Here is an 18,650-nt window from a genome sequence, read left to right as displayed (position 1 = left end):
TTGTCGGTAAGTATGGTATCACACAGGAAGAAGTAGATGCATGACACTAGTCAACCTCTGAATGGCATCATGGCTAGAGGAAGAAAATGCCATTATTAATTTAGTGGCCTACCAGGGGAAAGTTTTAAGATGTGCAGGGTGTCTCAACCACAGATACGTTCCCAGTAACAAAACAAAACAAAACAGCCCAATAATTTTGACTAGTGTTTCTTGATTACTTATCCATGTCAACCTGTTCTTAGCCACATATTCTATAGTAGCGCATTTTGTCCGCACAGTAAAGCTGTGGAGCTGGTATCTCTGTTTTTATATGAGGAAATTAGGTCAGAATTATTAGATATTATGTGCAGGTTGTACAGGCTAGTACGTGGAAGACTTAAGTGGTAAGTTGAGCAGATTGACACAGGGCAGGTGGAGGGAAAGGTAATGCATGTTACTTTATTTTCAGAGGTGGGTTACTTAACTAGTAAGGGCATACTTTAGGTCTAGACCACTATTTCTGGGGTACTGGAAGAAAATCTGTATCTATTTGTATTATCTCCCATTGTTTTATTTGTTTAATACAATTATTTATACACACACACACACACACACACACACACACACACACACACACACACGGTACTAGATTAACTAAGCCAGCCTTCACAAACTTAACATTAATAATATAGAAATTTAGCCAGGATTAGTGGTACATGTCTTAATCCCAGCACTTGGGAGGCAGAGGCAGTGGATCTCTGAGTACAGGGCCACTGTGGTCTACAAAGCAAGTTTCTGGCAGTCAGGGCTACACAAAGAAACCTTGGTTTGAAAACATACAAACAAACAAATATAAAAACTAGCTACGTATGGTAGTACATGCCTTTAATACCAGCACTCAGGAGGCAGAGGCAGACGGATCTCTGTGTTCAAGGCTAGTCTGGTCTACAAAGAAAATAGAAGAAAAATATAATAAAATAGTAGTTTTGAAACATAGGAAGCACAGGAAATCTGTCAGATAGTTAGATGTTATGAAAATTGTTGGAAATATATGTTTCCATTTATGGTTACAAATGACCTTTGTATTAAATATTTGTCACTAGGATTATAAAGCCATTGTTTATGCTTTACTGGGCTTTTAAAAATATTTTAAATGGAAATATATAGAACAGGAAGACAGACCTCTTTAATTACAAAGAAACGTTTGCTGAATGATATCCAACAGAAAAGAGCACATTTTATATGATTCCATTCATATGAGATGTTCAGATGGCAATGTCTGTACAGGCAGAAAATAAATTAGTGGTTGCCAAAGGGATAGGGTAGGAGGAATAGAGGGGGACTGGAGAAGGGGCAAGATTTTATTCTAGGATTATGCAATGTTATGGAAATAGTGGCTCTGGCTGCCAAACTCTGTGAATATGAAAACCAGTGAACTCTTTGCTAGGGTGAAACTACTGATATGTAGATTATATCTCAAGAAGCATTGTTAATTTTGGGCATGTTTTTTACAAAATTAAAATGTGAACTATTTTTAAATATTGTCTTTGTAATATCACAAAATCCTTTAAAAGGTTGCAGGTCCCCCTAAGCACGGTGCTTCTTTTCACATATACAAGGGACAGTGAAGTAGGTCAGGACCTGATGTACATCAGGACTTACGCAAAATCAGAAGAGTGCTTCATGTCATTTCAAGCTCGTGCTGAGATGGAGGGAGTTACCCAGCTTCAGTTTGTATCTACCCCCTGTCTCCCCCCACAAAAATAGCTAAATAAAAACAAAGAAATAAGATTAATAAAGGGAAAAGATTTTTGAGACAGGGTCTCACTATGTAATCTTCGGTGACCTGGGGCTTGCTACATAGACCAGGCTAGCTTAGAAATCGTAGAGATCTGCCTGCTTCTGCCATCTGAGTGCTATCATGTCTGGCTTCCTTTTTCTTTATGAATCAAGGAACTATTACAAACCTACCATAATATAGATATTTTCACTTCTCTCATTTTTAGAGTTCCTGAAGAGTAGTTGTAAAAGAGCTGTGTGTTGTCAGAAAAGGTCCCCCCAAATCTAACACGTTGATCAGTGTTACATAATTTGTGTTAGCCTTTCCTAGGCTTCTGAAACAAAGTGGTAGCAAAAATGCACTAGGTGGTCGGGGAGGAGAGTGAGGCATTCTTCTCACCTTGCTGTTGAAAAGCATTCTGATGGGTGGTGGTGGTGCACAACTTTAATCCTAGCACTCAGGAGGCAGAGGCAGGCGGATCTCTGAGTTCAAAGCCAGCTTGGTCTACAGAGTGAGTTCCAGGACAGTCAGGGCTGCACAGAGAAACCCTGTCTCAGAAACAAAGCAAAACAAACAAGCAAAGGAACAAAACCAACTTTTTAAACTTTCCTCTTTTCCAAAATAGTGTTTGTGATAAGGTAAAGGAGTTTTAGGGGGGGAAAGTGTGACTTATATGAAGACTCCCTGTGAGGATCAGCTTGGTTTTAGTTCTTCTGTGATCTTTCTTTGCAAGAACGTTCTGTGTGGTGCCACAGATTATTGGTACTAGTCAATGTTTCTACAGTAAGCATGGAAAAGAAAAATTGATATTGGAGACTCCAGCTATGCCATAATGTTCAAACTTAGTGACTAACATTTTCTTTGGTTATTTGTAGTTATTAAGCCAGTTCAACAACTCCATGCTCCAAGCAACCTCCATGCTCAGCAGAGGTTCTGGTTGTTATAAGGTAGCTGATTCCACCAAAGAGTAACTGCTGTCATGACCAGTAAAAAGGAGACTATTAAATGATCCCACTTATTATAGAGATGGTGACTTTTAAGACATAGTCATTTTAGCAGGCCCATATTCCTATGGGCAGGGACTCCAGCTAAGTTGGTACATACTTTGCCTAGCATGCACAAAGCACTGGGCTCAGTCTCCAGCACTGCATGAGCAAGGCATGGTGACACAAGCCTGTCATCCAAGTACTTTGGGAGGTAGAGGCAGGAAGATCAGGAGCCAAGGTGAGTTTGAGGCCAGACTGGATTTTAAGGCTATAAGGGTTTGGCTGATAAAACAAACACCACCCTCCCCCAAACAAAGCAAAACAAAACAAAACATCAAGAGCTCAGTCCATAAAGTTCTTGGTGTGTAAACAGGAAGACCTGAATCTGGGTTCCCAATATCCTCATGAGAAGCTGGGTGTGGTTGCATGAACCTGAAACCCTAGACTGGGAGCTGGAGAGTGGCAGAGGCAGCAGGGGACTACTGAGCATGCTCACCAGCCAGTCTAGTTGAATTGGTGAGCTCCAGGTTCAGAAGAACTGTATCAAAAAGTAAGATGAGAGCTATTGTGAGACACCCAGTGTTGACCTCTGGCCTCTGTATGCACTCATGTATATACACACCTGCACATATGCATACACAGAATAAGTATTTATTCTAAATTAGGGTAGCATGATCTTAATGTGAAAGTAGAGTTCAAGATAATTTCAACTGAATGATTGTAGCATTATCTAATGTCATAATTTAGTGGATTTATTAACTTCTTAGTTTCATACCTTGCTAACCAATTTTACTGGAAATAAAGTAGGTGCTATTTTTTTTAAAGTCCTTAGCTCCTTATGAAAATAGTATATTGAATCATCTGATGATGATTGGGCTATAATGAGTATTTGATATTTGTTCAGTATAACAGTAAAATCCAAGTTGAGTTTGTAATACTTCTTCTAAAAGTGAAAACTGTATTAGTTAGTGTTGCAAGTTGAATAGCTGATCAAGCGAAATAAATACTTACTATGATGTCATGTTCTTTCCACAGGTTTTATTGAAAACGACAGCTGGAGATATTGACATAGAGCTGTGGTCAAAAGAAGCTCCAAAAGCATGCAGAAATTTTATTCAGCTTTGTTTGGAGGGTCAGTGTTACCTTCATTAACAATCTGGGGAGAAACTTGCCTGACTTTACAGATAACCACAGTGTGTTGGGCACACTGGCCCGCCCCTGCCATTCCAGCACTTGGGAGATTGATATAGAAACATTTTGAGTTTCAGACTAGCCTGGGCAACACAGTGAGACTCTCTAAGTAAAACCCTGTCTGGATGAGCTTCTCATTCATTTAAAAAGTGAAAAGCATAAACTACAAAGTGTTTTTTATCGCGTTGAGGTCTGCTGTTCAGCAGAGGTAACAGGTGGTCAGTTGGTAGCAGCAATGTGGTGCTGAGCAGTGCATAGGGAGATAGAGTGCAGGGAAAGCGGCTTTCCTCCAGGTCACCTCTACACTGTTACAGTTTTAACAGAGACAAGTCAAACCCGATGTTGGTCTCCTCTGCTAATCGCCACTCACTCCATCTTTCACTCTTTAAATATGGATATTCCCTAAGCTTGCCTCTCAATCTGTGCTATCTTTTCCACTCTGTTTATTTCTTCCCTTCTGGTGCCTAATTGATCTAATGGTTTAATGGATGTCTCTTCTCTTAGCTACCTCTAAGCCAAGATTGAGCCAGCTTCTTCCCCAGATGGCCTGAGCCTTTATCTCCATGACTGTAATTGCCTCCTACCTCGTCTTTCCTCTCATTCCTTTGCCTTCTGTCTGTGCACGTGATATTTGAATCTTTAGGGGCTTGGCTTCCTAGCTTTGCTTTCCTTTTTTTTTTTTTTTTGTTTGTTTGTTTGTATGTTTTTCACCCTGCTTTTATTTAAGTATAGCTATTTTTTATTATTTTGTTCAAAGTTTGTTTTTCCATAAAGCTTACCACATGGCATTCACTGATTTGTTATCAAGTTGAGTCATAACATGATTTTTCCTTATAAGAAGCTTTGCAGATGTTATGTTCACTTGGGTATTTTTTTGTTCGTGGACATTTGTTTATGCAGCTTCACATTTCATCCCCTTGTTCAATTTCTTGTTAGCTCCTAGAACGTGTTACCTATGTCTCTAAATGCCTCCAATGATGGGTGCAAATCAGTGTCTTCCAGGTACATCTGATTTTTACAGATAGTGTTTTTCATGGTGTCAGAAAACAATATTTTGGATTAAAATCCACAGTATCTTGTTATATGATATAGACAAATCTCTCCAAATAGAAATTAGGTAAAAATATCCCTGCAGGGGAAAGATTAAAGAAATAATAATAAAAGAATTCAATCCCTCAGATGAGACAAAGAAAACATGTCTGCAAAGACCATTATTAATAATTGCTATGGCAGGCAGGAAGGAAATAAAATCAGACAGGTAGTTTAGTTAGAGAGGCCTCAAATATCTGTCAACAAAGCTAAGAAACACAAGAGACAAAGAAAAGTCTGACTTCTGGTAATAAGTTTAAAGAAGTCAAAAGCTCAAATTTTACAGGAGAGGGAAATTACAAAAACACTAGAAAGAATGAATGGTAAATTGTAATCCATGGACCAGGTGAATGAAGAAACAGAAAGAATCTGGATAGAATATGGCAATGAAATAAACATGAGGTTCAGTTAGGTGCTGACAAAGCTCACTTGCATCAAAAAAAAAAAAAAAAATTATTCTCCCATTTGTAAGACCAGTTTTTCTCTCCCATCTGTAAGGAGATAGAAGGAAAGAATGGAAAATTTATAGAAATAACTAGTGCAGTTTTTTAATGGAACAGGCAAGAATTTAATAAAATTATTGTTGGGAAGGCTAACTAAAAACCTGAGAAGAAAAACAAACAAGTAAACACCACCATCCACAGAGAAAACAAAACCTTGAGAAGAGTGATTTAAAAATAAGATGCTCCTAGCTGGAGAGATGGCTCAACAGTTAAGAGCACTGGCTGCTCTTCCAGAGGCCCTGGGTTCAGTTCCAAGCACCTGCATGGCAGCTCTTCTAGCCTTCATGATCACCAAACATGAATGTGGTATACAGGCATACTGCAGGCAAAACACACATACACTTATAAAAAAGATAAATATTCCTTAGATCAGTAAAGTAGTACAGAGAACACCATCCAATCCTTCGGTGTACAATTTAAAGAAGTTACAGTGTTTCTGGGTCTTGTAATGCCCCTTTCAATATAACAACAACAGCAATAGAATTAAAAGCAAATGACTGAAAGCAAGAGAAGGAGTTAACTCAGTCTCAGATGTGGCCCTCAGTGAAACCCAAAGGTCTGTAGTTACAAATTTACTCTTAGACTTTAATGTCTTTGCCATATAGTTAGGAAAACATTTAGAATAATTATAAAATTTGAAAGTTGTCAGTCCAAAACATAGTAGAAAACAAGTTACAAAAGAAGGAAAAGAAACAAAGAAAAGGACACTAATTTTCAGTTTCCTTAGGGTATGTCCTATAACTTAATGGGATGTTGTGTTTCTTTCTTACGTAAGCTAATGTTTTCCTTAATGATTCTGGTTTCAAAAAATAAATTCTATGGGAGACCATATATAATTTCTGCTGCATATTTGTGACTAGAAATTATATTGTATATATAAGTTTTGAAAATCACTTCGCAAAGTGCATGCATGTTTAATGGGACTAATGTATAGTCTTTATTTCACTTCTTGAACTTTCTTAAAAAAGGAAACTGCACAGACAGTGCTAGAACTATACTCAGTTAATAACCTTAGTATCTGCAGGCTTGCTTTTTTTTTTTTTTTTTTTTTTTTTTTTTTTTTTTTTGTGCATTAGTCAGTTAATTTTCTGTCAGGAGAAGAGGAAGAGGCAAGAAATGAGCTATTCATCTCTACCTAGGTTTCTCAGCCTCAGCACTGTTGGCCTTGGGATTGGTTATTTGTTGCAGAAACAATCCCTTGGACTTTAGGTTGCTTAGCAGTGTACCTGCCATCTTCTACAAGATGCCAGTAGGATTCCCCAGTTTTGAGAACCAAAAATATTTGAGGATGTTGAGAAATGTCCTCTGCGATGCAGAATTGCTGTTCTTCTCTTGCCCCAGTTGAGATCTGTTGATGTGTATTAAACTTCTTGTTCTTATTTGAGAACAGTAATCCAAAATGTGAGAGAATTCTGGAGATTAAAAAGAATAACAACAACAACATTCTTTTTCAGCCTACTACGACAACACCATTTTTCATAGAGTTGTACCTGGTTTCATAGTCCAAGGTGGAGATCCCACAGGCACTGGGACCGGGGGAGAGTCTATCTATGGAGCCCCATTCAAGGTCAGATCAATTTACTACACTCTAGGTCAACTTGGAATGCTTCTTCGAATATGATAGTGTCCAATGATTGCATGTAAAGTGAATATATATATATATATATGTATATATATACACATACACATATATATGTACACGTAAGTATGTATACATAGAACTATGTATGTATATGCATAAGTGGCAGTGTCTCACAAGAAGAATGTCTCATGTAGTATACAAAATCAGCAGAGTTAGAATTATTCAGAGATAAGAACAAATACTCCCTACCAAGCAGTCTCTCTCATTTATTTTATGGCAAACCTTTGTGCTAGATTGAATTATGATAGAGCTAGAGGTTGTAATAAAAAGAGAGAGAAGCAGAATTCAGAAAGAAGTCTATATGGCATATTTCCTGGTGTTTTGTTGTGCCTCATCTCAGCCGCCAATTTTTAGAACATTGCATGTGGTATTTTAGATTAGAACACTTTAATTTCAATGCTATATGGAATTTTCAGTAGTCTTCTTGAGCTGCTCCAACAGACTGGCATTGAATAAGAATTTATTTCTTGTGGAGTTGTGGAGGCTAGGCGGGCCAAGTCGTAACGTCTGACCATCCCTCTCCCTGCCTTGAAGAGGTATGGGAAGAGAAAGCCAGCTCTGGTCTCTTGGTCTCTTCCCGTAAGCACATGGGCCCCATTGGGTTAGAATAAGAGTTGTAACCCTAATGACTTCATTTCCCTTCGTCATGTTTACATCCTTCACCACCTTGGCAGAGCCAAAAATACAGCTAGCTGTGTCAGGGAGTCACAGTCTCCCTGGTGGAACTTACACTACGCTATGTAGTTACTGTACACAAAAAAATTATGTAGCACAGAGTACATCCATGGAGGACAGTAATAAAATACGCAGAAAGAAGAGCCAGAAATTTCCAGGAAAGATGTATTAGTCAAGAATGGGCCCATGATTTTTTATTTAAAATTTTTATTAGATTAATTCACTTTATGTATGAGTGTTTTGCCTGTGTGTTATTTGTTTACCATGTGCTGCTTGCTGAAGGAAGAGGGTTCTTCTGGAACTGGGGCTGTGAACCATGGTGTAGGAGCTGGGGATTGAACCCAGGTCCTTTGTAAGAACGAGTGCTCTTATATGCTGAGCCATCTCTGCAGCCCTGGCCGCTGATTTCTTGACTGCCAGCTTAAGCTTAAGAAGGAAAAGAGCTAGTCTAGTTAAGACATTAGGAGCAATAATGGGCTCAGCTGCAGCAAAAGTTGTATTTAGCAGTGTAATTATAAGAGTCCTAAGGTCTTTGAGTGAGTGTCAGTGGTCCTTAAAATCAGGAAACTTGAAAACTTCTTATTTATTCTAGTGGGAAAGGACGTCTGGAGTTTCCTCTCATCTTTTTCTGAGTCAGTGTGATTTTTAATTACTTAACAGTTTCCAAAGAGGTTCCTGCTATGTTGCTGTAGTTGGAATTTCAACATAATACAGACTGGCCTTGAACTTGTGACTATCTTCCTGCTTGAGTTTTCCTGAGTGCTCAGATTGCTGGCATGGACCACAGTGCCTCACCACAGTGTGATTATGCTGTTGAGAAAAACAGTGGAATTTTTTTTTTAATCTTTTTTTTAACTCTTTTTCAGATGATAATGGCCCTAAAAGTAGGAAATGATATTAAAATCTTAGGTGTCACTGTTAATCAGATCTGAGCATTTTAGGACCTCCATTTTGTAGGAAGTATTCTTTTATCCTGTTAATCCCGTTATTTACCCTAATGTCTCTTTTTTGACATTTCCTTTCTGAGATATATGTTTTGTTATTTTAAAATACTACAATCTCATTGCTAATTTCTTTCAACTAGACCATTTTAAACATGATGTCTTAGTTAGGGTTACTAGTGCTGCGATGAAACATCATGGCCAGAGGTAACTTGAGGAAAGGGTTTATTTCACAGTTTCACTTGACAGTTCATCATTCATAGCAGTGAGGGCAGCAATGCACACAGGGCAAGAACCTGGAGGCAGGAGCTGATGCAGAGGCCATAGAAGGGTGTTGCTTACTGGCTGGCTCAGCCTGCTTTCTTAAAGAGCCCAGGGTTGGCACCACCCACAGTGGGCTGGGCCCTTCTCCATCAAATACCACCAAGAAAATATCCTACAACTTGATCTTATGGAGGCACTTTCTTAATTAAGGTTCCCTCCTCTCAGATGACTTTAGTTTGTGTCAAGTGGATATAAAAGTATCAAACACAGTTGGTTTTTTTTGTTTTTTGTTTTAACAATGGGAGTGTTTTACTCACTGTTCTTCTGAAGGCTGAGAAGCCAAAGGTCAAGGTATTTGCCTGTCCAGTTCCTGGTGAGATATACTGAGTTGAGATTTTAATAATATATTAAAGAAAAATAGCCTGAGATGCTTGAAAGGCACTGACTATGTAACATGGGTGCATCATACATGAATCATACATGATTCCAGTGTCAAGTCTGAGGGGAAAGTCTAAGTAGCTCTCAGAACAAGGAAAGCACCTGAGATTCAGTGGCCCTGCCAAATCAGACTCATGTGATCTCTAAGAAGAGTCAACTGAGGAAGATTTAGGACTTTTAAAAGCACAGTGAAATCACATTAACATACTTATGGTAGAGTCTCTGAATTGAAAAGCAAGAAGAAAGCCATTGCTTCATGACATGTGGAACAAGATGAAAAGGAGCAATAGCTAGAGGCTTCACGGTGGTTCAAAGATGGGTTTCTTGGAAAAACAACAGATGGTTTTAAGAGTTTAGAGGACTCTGATGGAGCGTAGGGAAATGACGCTCAGACTGGCTCCCTTTGAGCCTTTCTCTGTTTGTAAGTAGACTTCCATTAGACAGTTATAACTGAATATATTTAGAAGATACAAGCTGCTGAATTCAGGGTTAAAAACATTGAACAGATAGTAAATTTGGGTTTGATTGTACTTCAAAATAAAGCTTCAGCATTTCTGATTAGAAATTGTCTGAGCCTTGCTGGTCTGCTGCATAGCTGATTGAATATGAAGGGTCTTATGACTAAGAACAGTCTCTAAATCTCCTTTATTCTTGCAGGATGAATTTCACTCACGGTTGCGTTTTAATAGGCGAGGACTGGTTGCCATGGCAAACGCTGGTCCACATGATAATGGCAGCCAGTTTTTCTTTACCCTGGGTCGAGCAGATGAACTTAACAATAAGCACACTATCTTTGGAAAGGTTAGTCTCGTATCTTAAGTGTATGGCTTGGCTTTGGTGTTATAATTTATTCTTTAAGCTTTATGATACATATAATTAATGTATATAATGGCTGCCTTAAAATGTTATAATTGTTTACTTACTTGTTTTTAAAAATGGAGTATGTTCCTATTATGATGAACTGTAAAGCGCTCCCTGAACTTTGGATGCTTCAAGTCAGTCATTTCTCACGGTCTAAATGTGCTCTTTAAGTCATCATAGTGATATTAGCTACTTAAGGACGTTTAGCCATTGTTGTTGCCCTGTCTCTCTCTCTCTCTCTCTCTCTCTCTCTCTCTCTCTCTCTCTCTCTCTCTTTCATTTATTTTTCATTTTTGGGGACAGGGTTTCTCTGTGTAGCCCTGGCTGTCCTGGAACTCGCTCTGTAGACCAAGCTGGCCTCGAACTCAGAGATCCTCCTGCCTCTGCCTCCTGAGTCCTGGGATTAAAGGCAAGTGCCACCATGCCCAGCTGTTTTTTTTACACTTTAAAAAAGACATTTAACCAGTAACATTTGAAGTTTAAAGTGTACCAATGATGCTTGAAGTTTAAAGTAGAAGTTGTATTAGTATTTATAAGTTTACTGCAAATACTACTTTGCATAGTATCCATTTAACCCTGCCCACATTTCACACAAATGAGGGAAATGATCTTCCCATAGAATTTCATCAGTTCTCTTTAAAGAGGGATCCTGAGGGCATCTTTTTTTTTTTCATCCTTGTTCCTTCTCACTGAATACTCCTCCCTGTATTTACTCCTTAGATGTAGTAGGCGTTAACAGTGCTTTAGCCCCCTCTGCTGGTTCAGTGAGAATTGCTTCTTTACATCATAAGCAAAAGTGGGTTTTGACTATAAAAGGAGGGAAACAGTGTGGTTGGACCGCTGAACCTTTGAGTTCAAGTCATACCCACACCATAAAAGTGTCACTTATTTCTTAAAGACATGGATCAGGAAATATGTATTTTCATGTTCTTTTGATGCATTCCTAACTCAGGAATCTGGTTATCATAGACTTATTTTTTAAAACAAGATAAGACTTGAGTTCCGAGTGTGTACTGTGTTTTACAATTTCTGTTATATAACCTAGGCATGAGAGACAACATATAGCATAGCAGCCATAAGTGGAGACGTTCCCATTGTTGGGTCTGTAACTTCTTTGAGCCTCTATCCTCACATCTATACAAGGAGGGTAACGAAATTCTCCCTTCTAGGGTATTTATGTAAATTAAATTAGGCAATAATCTGCAAAGTGTTTATTATACTGTTAATGCTTAAGCTGCTTTAAGCCTAAGTTTGCTTGTGATATTTGAATGAACTGTCACTCAGCAAGAAGTTTGGCATTGTATGTCTATTTTTAGTAACTGTTATATACACTGGAAACATCTAAAAACACATATTAAAAGATTGAGCCCAGCTGTGCTTTCAGCCCTAAAGTGAATGTGCTTCACCATCACTGGCAATTGCTTAATCTTAGTGAAATATAAAGTTTTAATTATTTAAAAACAATTTTCCAGAAGTTCATTATTTATTTAAAATTTTTTCAAAATTTCTCTATTTATTTACAAGATGAATTCAGATGTTTGCGATCACATTTCATGTTTTTGTTTGGTAGGTTACAGGGGACACAGTGTACAACATGCTGCGCCTGACAGAAGTCGATATTGATAATGAAGAAAGACCCCGCAATCCACACAGAATAAAAAGTTGTGAGGTAGGAGGATGGCTGTCTGGTGTTACTTAAGGGGCACATTTAAAGCACTATGTGAAAGCACCGGGGCTCATTTACATCTATTTATGCACAGCTTCTGATGCATTTTTTTTTTAATTAAAAGCTTTGGATTCTAATATGAAGTTTTACACGGTCGTCTAAAGAATGAAAAGCTCAAGTCAGAATGACTTAGGTTGTGAATTAAAGGGTTTTAGGTGAATTAAGAGTTTTCCCTTATTGAGGAAGTGAAGTAATTCTTAAGAGCACTTGATATGGAGTCTAAATATCTGTGTTGGTCCCTTATGGCTTTCCTTCTGTAAAGTAGGTATCAGATAGGAGATCTTTTACTTGAAAAGAACATAATGTCTTGGGATGATCAGTGGGGCCATGTGACTGGAAGTGTGCTGTTGGCCCCATGGGCTGCTGCACTGATAAAGTGTATGTAGGAATTACTAGATGCTAACGTCAGTACCCTTGCACATCATTTTCTCTGGAAAGTAAAAAAGCCTGAAATAATATCTTCAAAATTCTTCTTTCATAGGTTTTGTTTAATCCTTTTGATGACATCATTCCAAGGGAAATTAAAAAGCCTAAGAAAGAGAAACCAGAGGAAGAAGTTAAGAAATTGAAACCCAAAGGCACAAAGTAATCATAATAGAAAGAATTTTTTTCAAACTTTAGTAGTGACAATAGTTTAATTAGTCAATTTGCTTTTGTACTGATTGTTTACTAGAGGAAATGTCATGTGAATCTGAAAGCTAACAGAATTATGAATGTGTTTATGTTTTAAAGTAAACATTTCTTACATTTAATGACATATGGCTTACACTAAAAATGAATCTTTTAAAATTCTTCTATTGTTGCCAAATGTTTTACTTTTACTAAAACTCAAGAGAGTGTTTTAATAACTTATAGTTTATGTTACTTGAATTTTTGTTGTTTAGTTTGAAAGGTCTGAGATATTTTCTACCCATCAACTTTTTGTTTTTCTTAGTTTCAAAATATTAAGATATATCTGTCAGGTATTAAAATAGGTTAATCACTCACCTGCAGTGTTCTCAGGGTTCTATGCTTATTAATTTTCATGTTTCTCCCAGCTTTGATAACTATGAACAGCTCATGTCTGTCATGTGTAACTGACTGCACTATGGTATACCTGGGGTGAATCTGGGGTCATTGGTTGAGGGTTCTAGGTGAAAAGTTAAGCAGTTGACTAAGCAATACTATGTGAACAACGAATTCCTTCTCAGAAACCTGTGCTATTGCTTGAAAGTGGCACATTTATGAATTTTGTCTAACCTTTCTTCTGAAATTTCTTTTCTTTCTTTTTTGATAGAAATTTTAGTTTACTTTCTTTTGGAGAAGAAGCTGAGGAGGAGGAGGAGGAAGTGAACCGAGTTAGTCAGGTAGTCTTTTCATTTGCCTTTGCTTTGCATTTTTCTCTCTCTGGCTTTGCCTGTAGCCGCACGTTTGACTTTTCATCTGTTAGTACATGCATAGTATATTGCTGTGTAGTGACATTTGTGCAGGCTCTTAAGTTGATTTCCTCTTATAGAAGCATTGTTTATATTTATTTATTTTTAATCTTTGTATATTTTTTGTCAGTTGAAACCATTCTTAAAGTATTTTGAATGGGGTTCAACTTCATAATTCAGAAATTAGTAATTATTTGCCTTTTATTTTGCTATATGATGATCATTATAATAATAGTCAATGGCTATTACTTTTCATTTTAATATTATTTCCACATATTATGTTTGCTTCCTTAATTCTCAATTAATTCCTATTACAGCCTTTGAGATAGGTGCTGTGAACCCTATTTATATAAATACTTAAATCTATTCATAAGTAAAGTAAGGTTTACAATAGTGCCTATCAGTTATAATTGTTCAAAGTCACATGCACAAAGGAAGCTACAGCGGGACTCAAACCTGTGGCTGACTGTAGAATCTCGCCCCGTGACCTTTTATTTCAGCAGTTTCTCCCATAGAACTCTGAGTGTGGTTTTCTTTAATTTTCGTTTCATCACAAAACATCTGGAACATCTACAGTATTTGCCTGTATTTGGAACAGATCATGATACTTGTACCCAAAGAAAATCACCTTTAGAGTCGTTTGGTTCCAGATGTTGTGCTCTGCATTTCTTTCTTGGGAGTGAGTGATCACTGAGGACTGAGAATTTTATCCAGCATCTTTATTAGTAACTAAACTGCATAACTCAGTTCTTCTTTACTTGCTTATGAAGGGCTCCTGTTTCTCGCCAGTGCTGGCTGAGACTGAAAGCAGACCTCCGCTGTCCTTGCTTTCTCTATCCTTGTGCGCTCGTCAGTTCTGAGCCTGGGTCAGGGAGGCCCATCCTGAGGGGTTTTGAACATAGCAAGCACTTGTGCAAGGAAACTTCCAGGAGAGATGTCTCTCTCTCTCTCTCTCTCTCTCTCTCTCTCTCTCTCTCTCTCTCTCTCTCTCTCCCTCTCTCTCTCTCTCACACACACACACACACACACACACACACACACACCTGCTCATGTCAGACCAGAGCATGGATCCCAGCAAACTCCAGCTTGGTGAACCAGGGAGTCCCACTGGAGTTACTACAGGACTATGGGTGAGAGGGTTCTTATAGGAGCAGAAATGGCTGACAGCTGTATCATCCAAGCCCACCCCTGCATGGGTGTCCCCCCTCACAAAAGTGGGAACACGGAGCACACTGCGCTCAGCAGAGTGTCCCTGCCAAGCGGCTCAGTTAATTTAAAGCTTTTCCAGACAGCTAGTGCTACTTCTTCCTTGCCACCTCCTCTTCCTCCTTCCCCCTTTCTTCTTTCTCTTTCTCCTTCCTCCACTTCTTCCTCTTTCTTCTTTCTTCTTCTTGACAGCTAATCTGGTTCCAGTAGCTTGACTCATCTGAGAGTGATTTTCAGGTTTTTACTGTTTTCTCTTGTGAGCTAGGGGCCTAGTGAATCTGGCCAGTTTCAGGAACTTCCTGAAGCTATTTTGAGTTGTACACCTTTTTAATTAAGAAGGTTTGCTGCAGGATGGTGTGTTTCAATATCAGAGGAAACTGCAATCAGTTTCCTTATAGGCTTGCATTAAAACTGAATTAAAATGGGCTTGTGGAAGAGATCATTTGTCCTTGATTTTTTTCTTCTTGTCTGTAGTTATCAGTTTTAATATGATGAGATCAGTTACTACTCACCCGTAGCCAGTACACTGAATTCTCAGACATACGATGAATATTTCTTTTGCTTTTTAGTCTTCATTCTAAACCACTTCAGGAAATATTATATATTAGATTTCAAAAGTAAATTCATTTAAAATGAAGACGTTCCTGTTACATGCATTAAAAATTACTCTGCTTGCCAGGTGTGGTGGCACACACCTGTAATGGGGGAAGCAGAGGCAGGTGGATCTCTGTGAATCTGAGGCTAGCCTGGTCTACAAAGTCGAGGACAGCCGAGGCTACACAGAGAAACCCTGTCTCAAAAACAGTCAAACAGTATTACTCTGCTACTTGAGTGTGGCAGGAGCTACTTTCTGAGACGTCAGTGGTGAGTGGTGCATTGTTGGTAATTCAGGTTTGTGCTTCATTGGAATGAGAAGCACAGGATGCTGTGCTGGGAGTCTGTTTGTGAATGGACAGAACCATAATGAGGTCTGGGAAGTACCAGTTTCCCCTTGTAGATGTTATCTAAAGGTGTCAAATCCTGCAGAGCACATCTGTGGTCCTAGCTCATGAAAGGCAGAGGCAGGAGGATTTCAAGTTCTAGGCCAACCTGAGCTATATAATCCTGTCACAAAGCAAGATGTCAAGTCTCCCTATTTAACTATGCCTTCTTGTGGTACCACAAGCCCCCTTTTCTTTTTTTCTGGTATGTACTCTATCTACATTTCTTCTGTTTTTCTCCTTGTTTGCTGAATAGTTAGCCCCATTGTCATCTCCTCACTTGCCATCTCCTCACTGCCTCATTCTCAACTGTTTGTCTGTGTCATCAAAGTACAAGTCAATTTCAGTATAGCCATGCATTTCTTCTTCCTCTACTTATGAGATTTTTTTTTTTTAAGATTTTACTTATTTATCATAGATACACAGTATTTTGCCTGCATGTACACCAGAAGAGGGCACTAGATCTCATTATAGACGGTTATAAGCCATCATGTGGTTGCTGGGAATTAAACTCAGGACCTTTGGAAGAACAGGCAGTGATCTTAACCTCTGAGCCATCTCTCCAGCCCCTACTTATGAAATGTTTATTTCATGTAATTCCTTTGACATTTATGCTCTATAGACACCATTCCTACTTTGTAGCCAAGTCAGTACTCGGGGGACTTCTAATTAGGAGACGAGGGAATGAGAACTGGGGCTATAAGCTTTATGGCCACGCAGGCCTCTGGGATGACTGCAAGTGTTTCAGAAATCTGCCCAAGCCCAAGCCATCATGCTGCTGCTGCGAAGGTTCCCTGGGATCATGGGTTCTGGGGGAGCTTCCCTGGGAGCATGAGTTCTGGGGGAGGTTCCCTGGGATCATGGGTTCTGGGGGAGGTTCCCTGGGATCATGGGTTCTGGGGGAGGTTCCCTGGAGCATGGGTTCTGGGGGAGGTTCCCTGGGAGCACTGGTTCTGGGGAGGCTTGTGCTCAGTGCTCTTGTCCTGCTTGCTGAGGTCATGTATGGCAGCTCCAGTAACCTGGAGAAAGAAGGTGGGACGACAGAGCTGTATTGTGAATATTTTGTTGAAATAGTATTTCTGGTAATAAAGTAAGTTTTGCTCTTAATTACATTGATAGACTAGGAAATTAGAATTTTTTTCTGTTAGCTAAAATGAAATGTCCAAAGCTTGTCTTCCTTCTGCTGCTTTCTGTTTCCAGAGGAGAAAACTAATATGCTTAAATTCTGCTGAATGCCGTGAGCTTACATTCCCAAATTAATCTGTGTTTGCTATAAGACTGGAATGTGAAAGGATGCCTTCAATACCACCCTGGCTTCCTCTCTTTCAAACCCAAGAAGTTCCCCACAGCTAAGAAAGACTAAAACCTTTTTACTCTGCCAATGAAGTTACAAGTCGTCATTCTTTATCAATGAGAAGTAATTACTATCCCAGGTTTGTGCTGTGACAAAAGCTTGCCACACATGTGTATCTCCTGGCCTGCTTATATTTTTCCTGTTGTCTACTATATACGTCTCTGAATATCTCAAGGTGAAACATTCTCTCTCTCGCCATGCTACTTTTTGTGACTTTTGTGTTTCTTTCTATCAGTGCCTGCCAAAGTGCTTGAGCTTCATTCTGACCTTTCTCTGTGTTGTCAGTTTTCATTGAAGAAGTTTTTTTTTTTTTAATCAGTTTTTTTTCTTTTGTTGTAATTTGCTATTACCTTTGTTCAGAACCTCTTTATGTTTGGCCTTCACCGCTGCCCTGATCTAACCATGGGTCTCCTATCTCCCTCCTCTTCTCTTCCTTCTATACCTGGCTACCAGAGTCCCCTTCCTGAAGCCTACATGTTGCTGTAGCTGTGCCTTCCTTGCCTCTCCACCAACCCACTTCGCCCTAAACTTAATTTTCAAATTAAATCACTTTTTTTTTTCTCTCTCTCTCTCACATCCACAAAGTCAGAATTTCTTTTCTTTTCTTTCTTTCTTTTTTTTTTTTTTCCAAGAGGCGTGGTAAAACTATCATCAATGAATTCTCCTGGAGTTCGTAGCAGAAGTTCATAGCAGAGAAATATCAGGATCACCACAGTTGGGATCTATGTGGTTCACCATTTGCAGTTTTTCTGCTTAAAGTGTCCTGTTCCACCTCTAAATGCTAGAGCTGTATTTATTTTCAACATCCAAAATACCATCTTTCCTAAATGTCTTTTCCAGTGTTTGTAGCTCTGTTCTGGGTGTAACCTAATGTCTGCTGTTCATGTTACCCTGCATTTCTTTTAAAAACAGTTTTTAAAAATATATTATAAATGAAGGCTGTGACTGTACTTTCACTGTATCACTGTATCACTCTAGCACTCTACTCTATATGCTTTGCTTTAATGGCACTTTGAAAGTAGATTCTGTTCCTCTCTGTATTGACAGCAAAGTAGCAGCAACTTAGATTCAGTCACTGATAGACAAGCTGATTCAGACCTCACTTTCCACGGACACTGTGTGATCCTGGATGATGGCTTTCACTTTCAGGTTTTCTTTGTGTTACATAAAGTATGACGTTCCTGTTAGGATTGTGACTAAAGATATTTTGATACATTCCACAATCCTGAAAGATGCTGTTGAAGGCTGTGCCTCCAAATAGAACAGTATATTATATGTTATAATTGGTATTTTATTCTTGAAGCTAAAACATCAGTGATTTATAACGTGGCCACAATTATTATATAGAAGCTGCCACCCTCTTGTCCAAGCAGTATGGAGAGCTTCTGAGAGGCTTTGCCAGTGCCTTTCCTAAGAGGCTGCCCCAGCAAGCTTGGAGAACATGTGTCACCTCCACCTTGTGATTTGCAGCTCATTCCAGCCCCTTTATCTGTTCTGTCTACTGTGTAATAGACAAGTGGGCAGTTAATCAAGAAAACAGAGCAACCAAAACAGCTTGAAATTTACTGGCTTAAAGGACAGAAATTGCTCAAAGACCTGGGGAAAAGCCAGATCTATTTT

At 38.8% G+C, this 18,650-nt stretch overlaps 1 protein-coding gene across 1 annotated transcript in view; it reads left to right on the top strand.

Moving 5' to 3' along the window:
* Cwc27 (CWC27 spliceosome associated cyclophilin) overlaps positions 1–18,650 on the top strand; it is a 171,539-nt gene that overhangs the window by 2,264 nt on the left and 150,625 nt on the right. The window contains exons 2-7 of the mRNA XM_051172608.1: positions 3,781–3,877; positions 6,983–7,095; positions 10,146–10,289; positions 11,920–12,018; positions 12,557–12,660; positions 13,352–13,421. Coding sequence (XP_051028565.1) covers positions 3,781–3,877; positions 6,983–7,095; positions 10,146–10,289; positions 11,920–12,018; positions 12,557–12,660; positions 13,352–13,421 — 627 coding nt within the window. The remainder of the gene's footprint in view (positions 1–3,780; positions 3,878–6,982; positions 7,096–10,145; positions 10,290–11,919; positions 12,019–12,556; positions 12,661–13,351; positions 13,422–18,650) is intronic.

Source organism: Acomys russatus, chromosome 30 (genome assembly GCF_903995435.1).
Source record: "Acomys russatus chromosome 30, mAcoRus1.1, whole genome shotgun sequence".
Classification (NCBI taxonomy): Eukaryota; Metazoa; Chordata; class Mammalia; order Rodentia; family Muridae; genus Acomys; species Acomys russatus.
The sequence above is the reverse complement of the archived record's forward strand: the minus strand, read 5'-3'. Positions and strand labels throughout refer to the sequence as shown.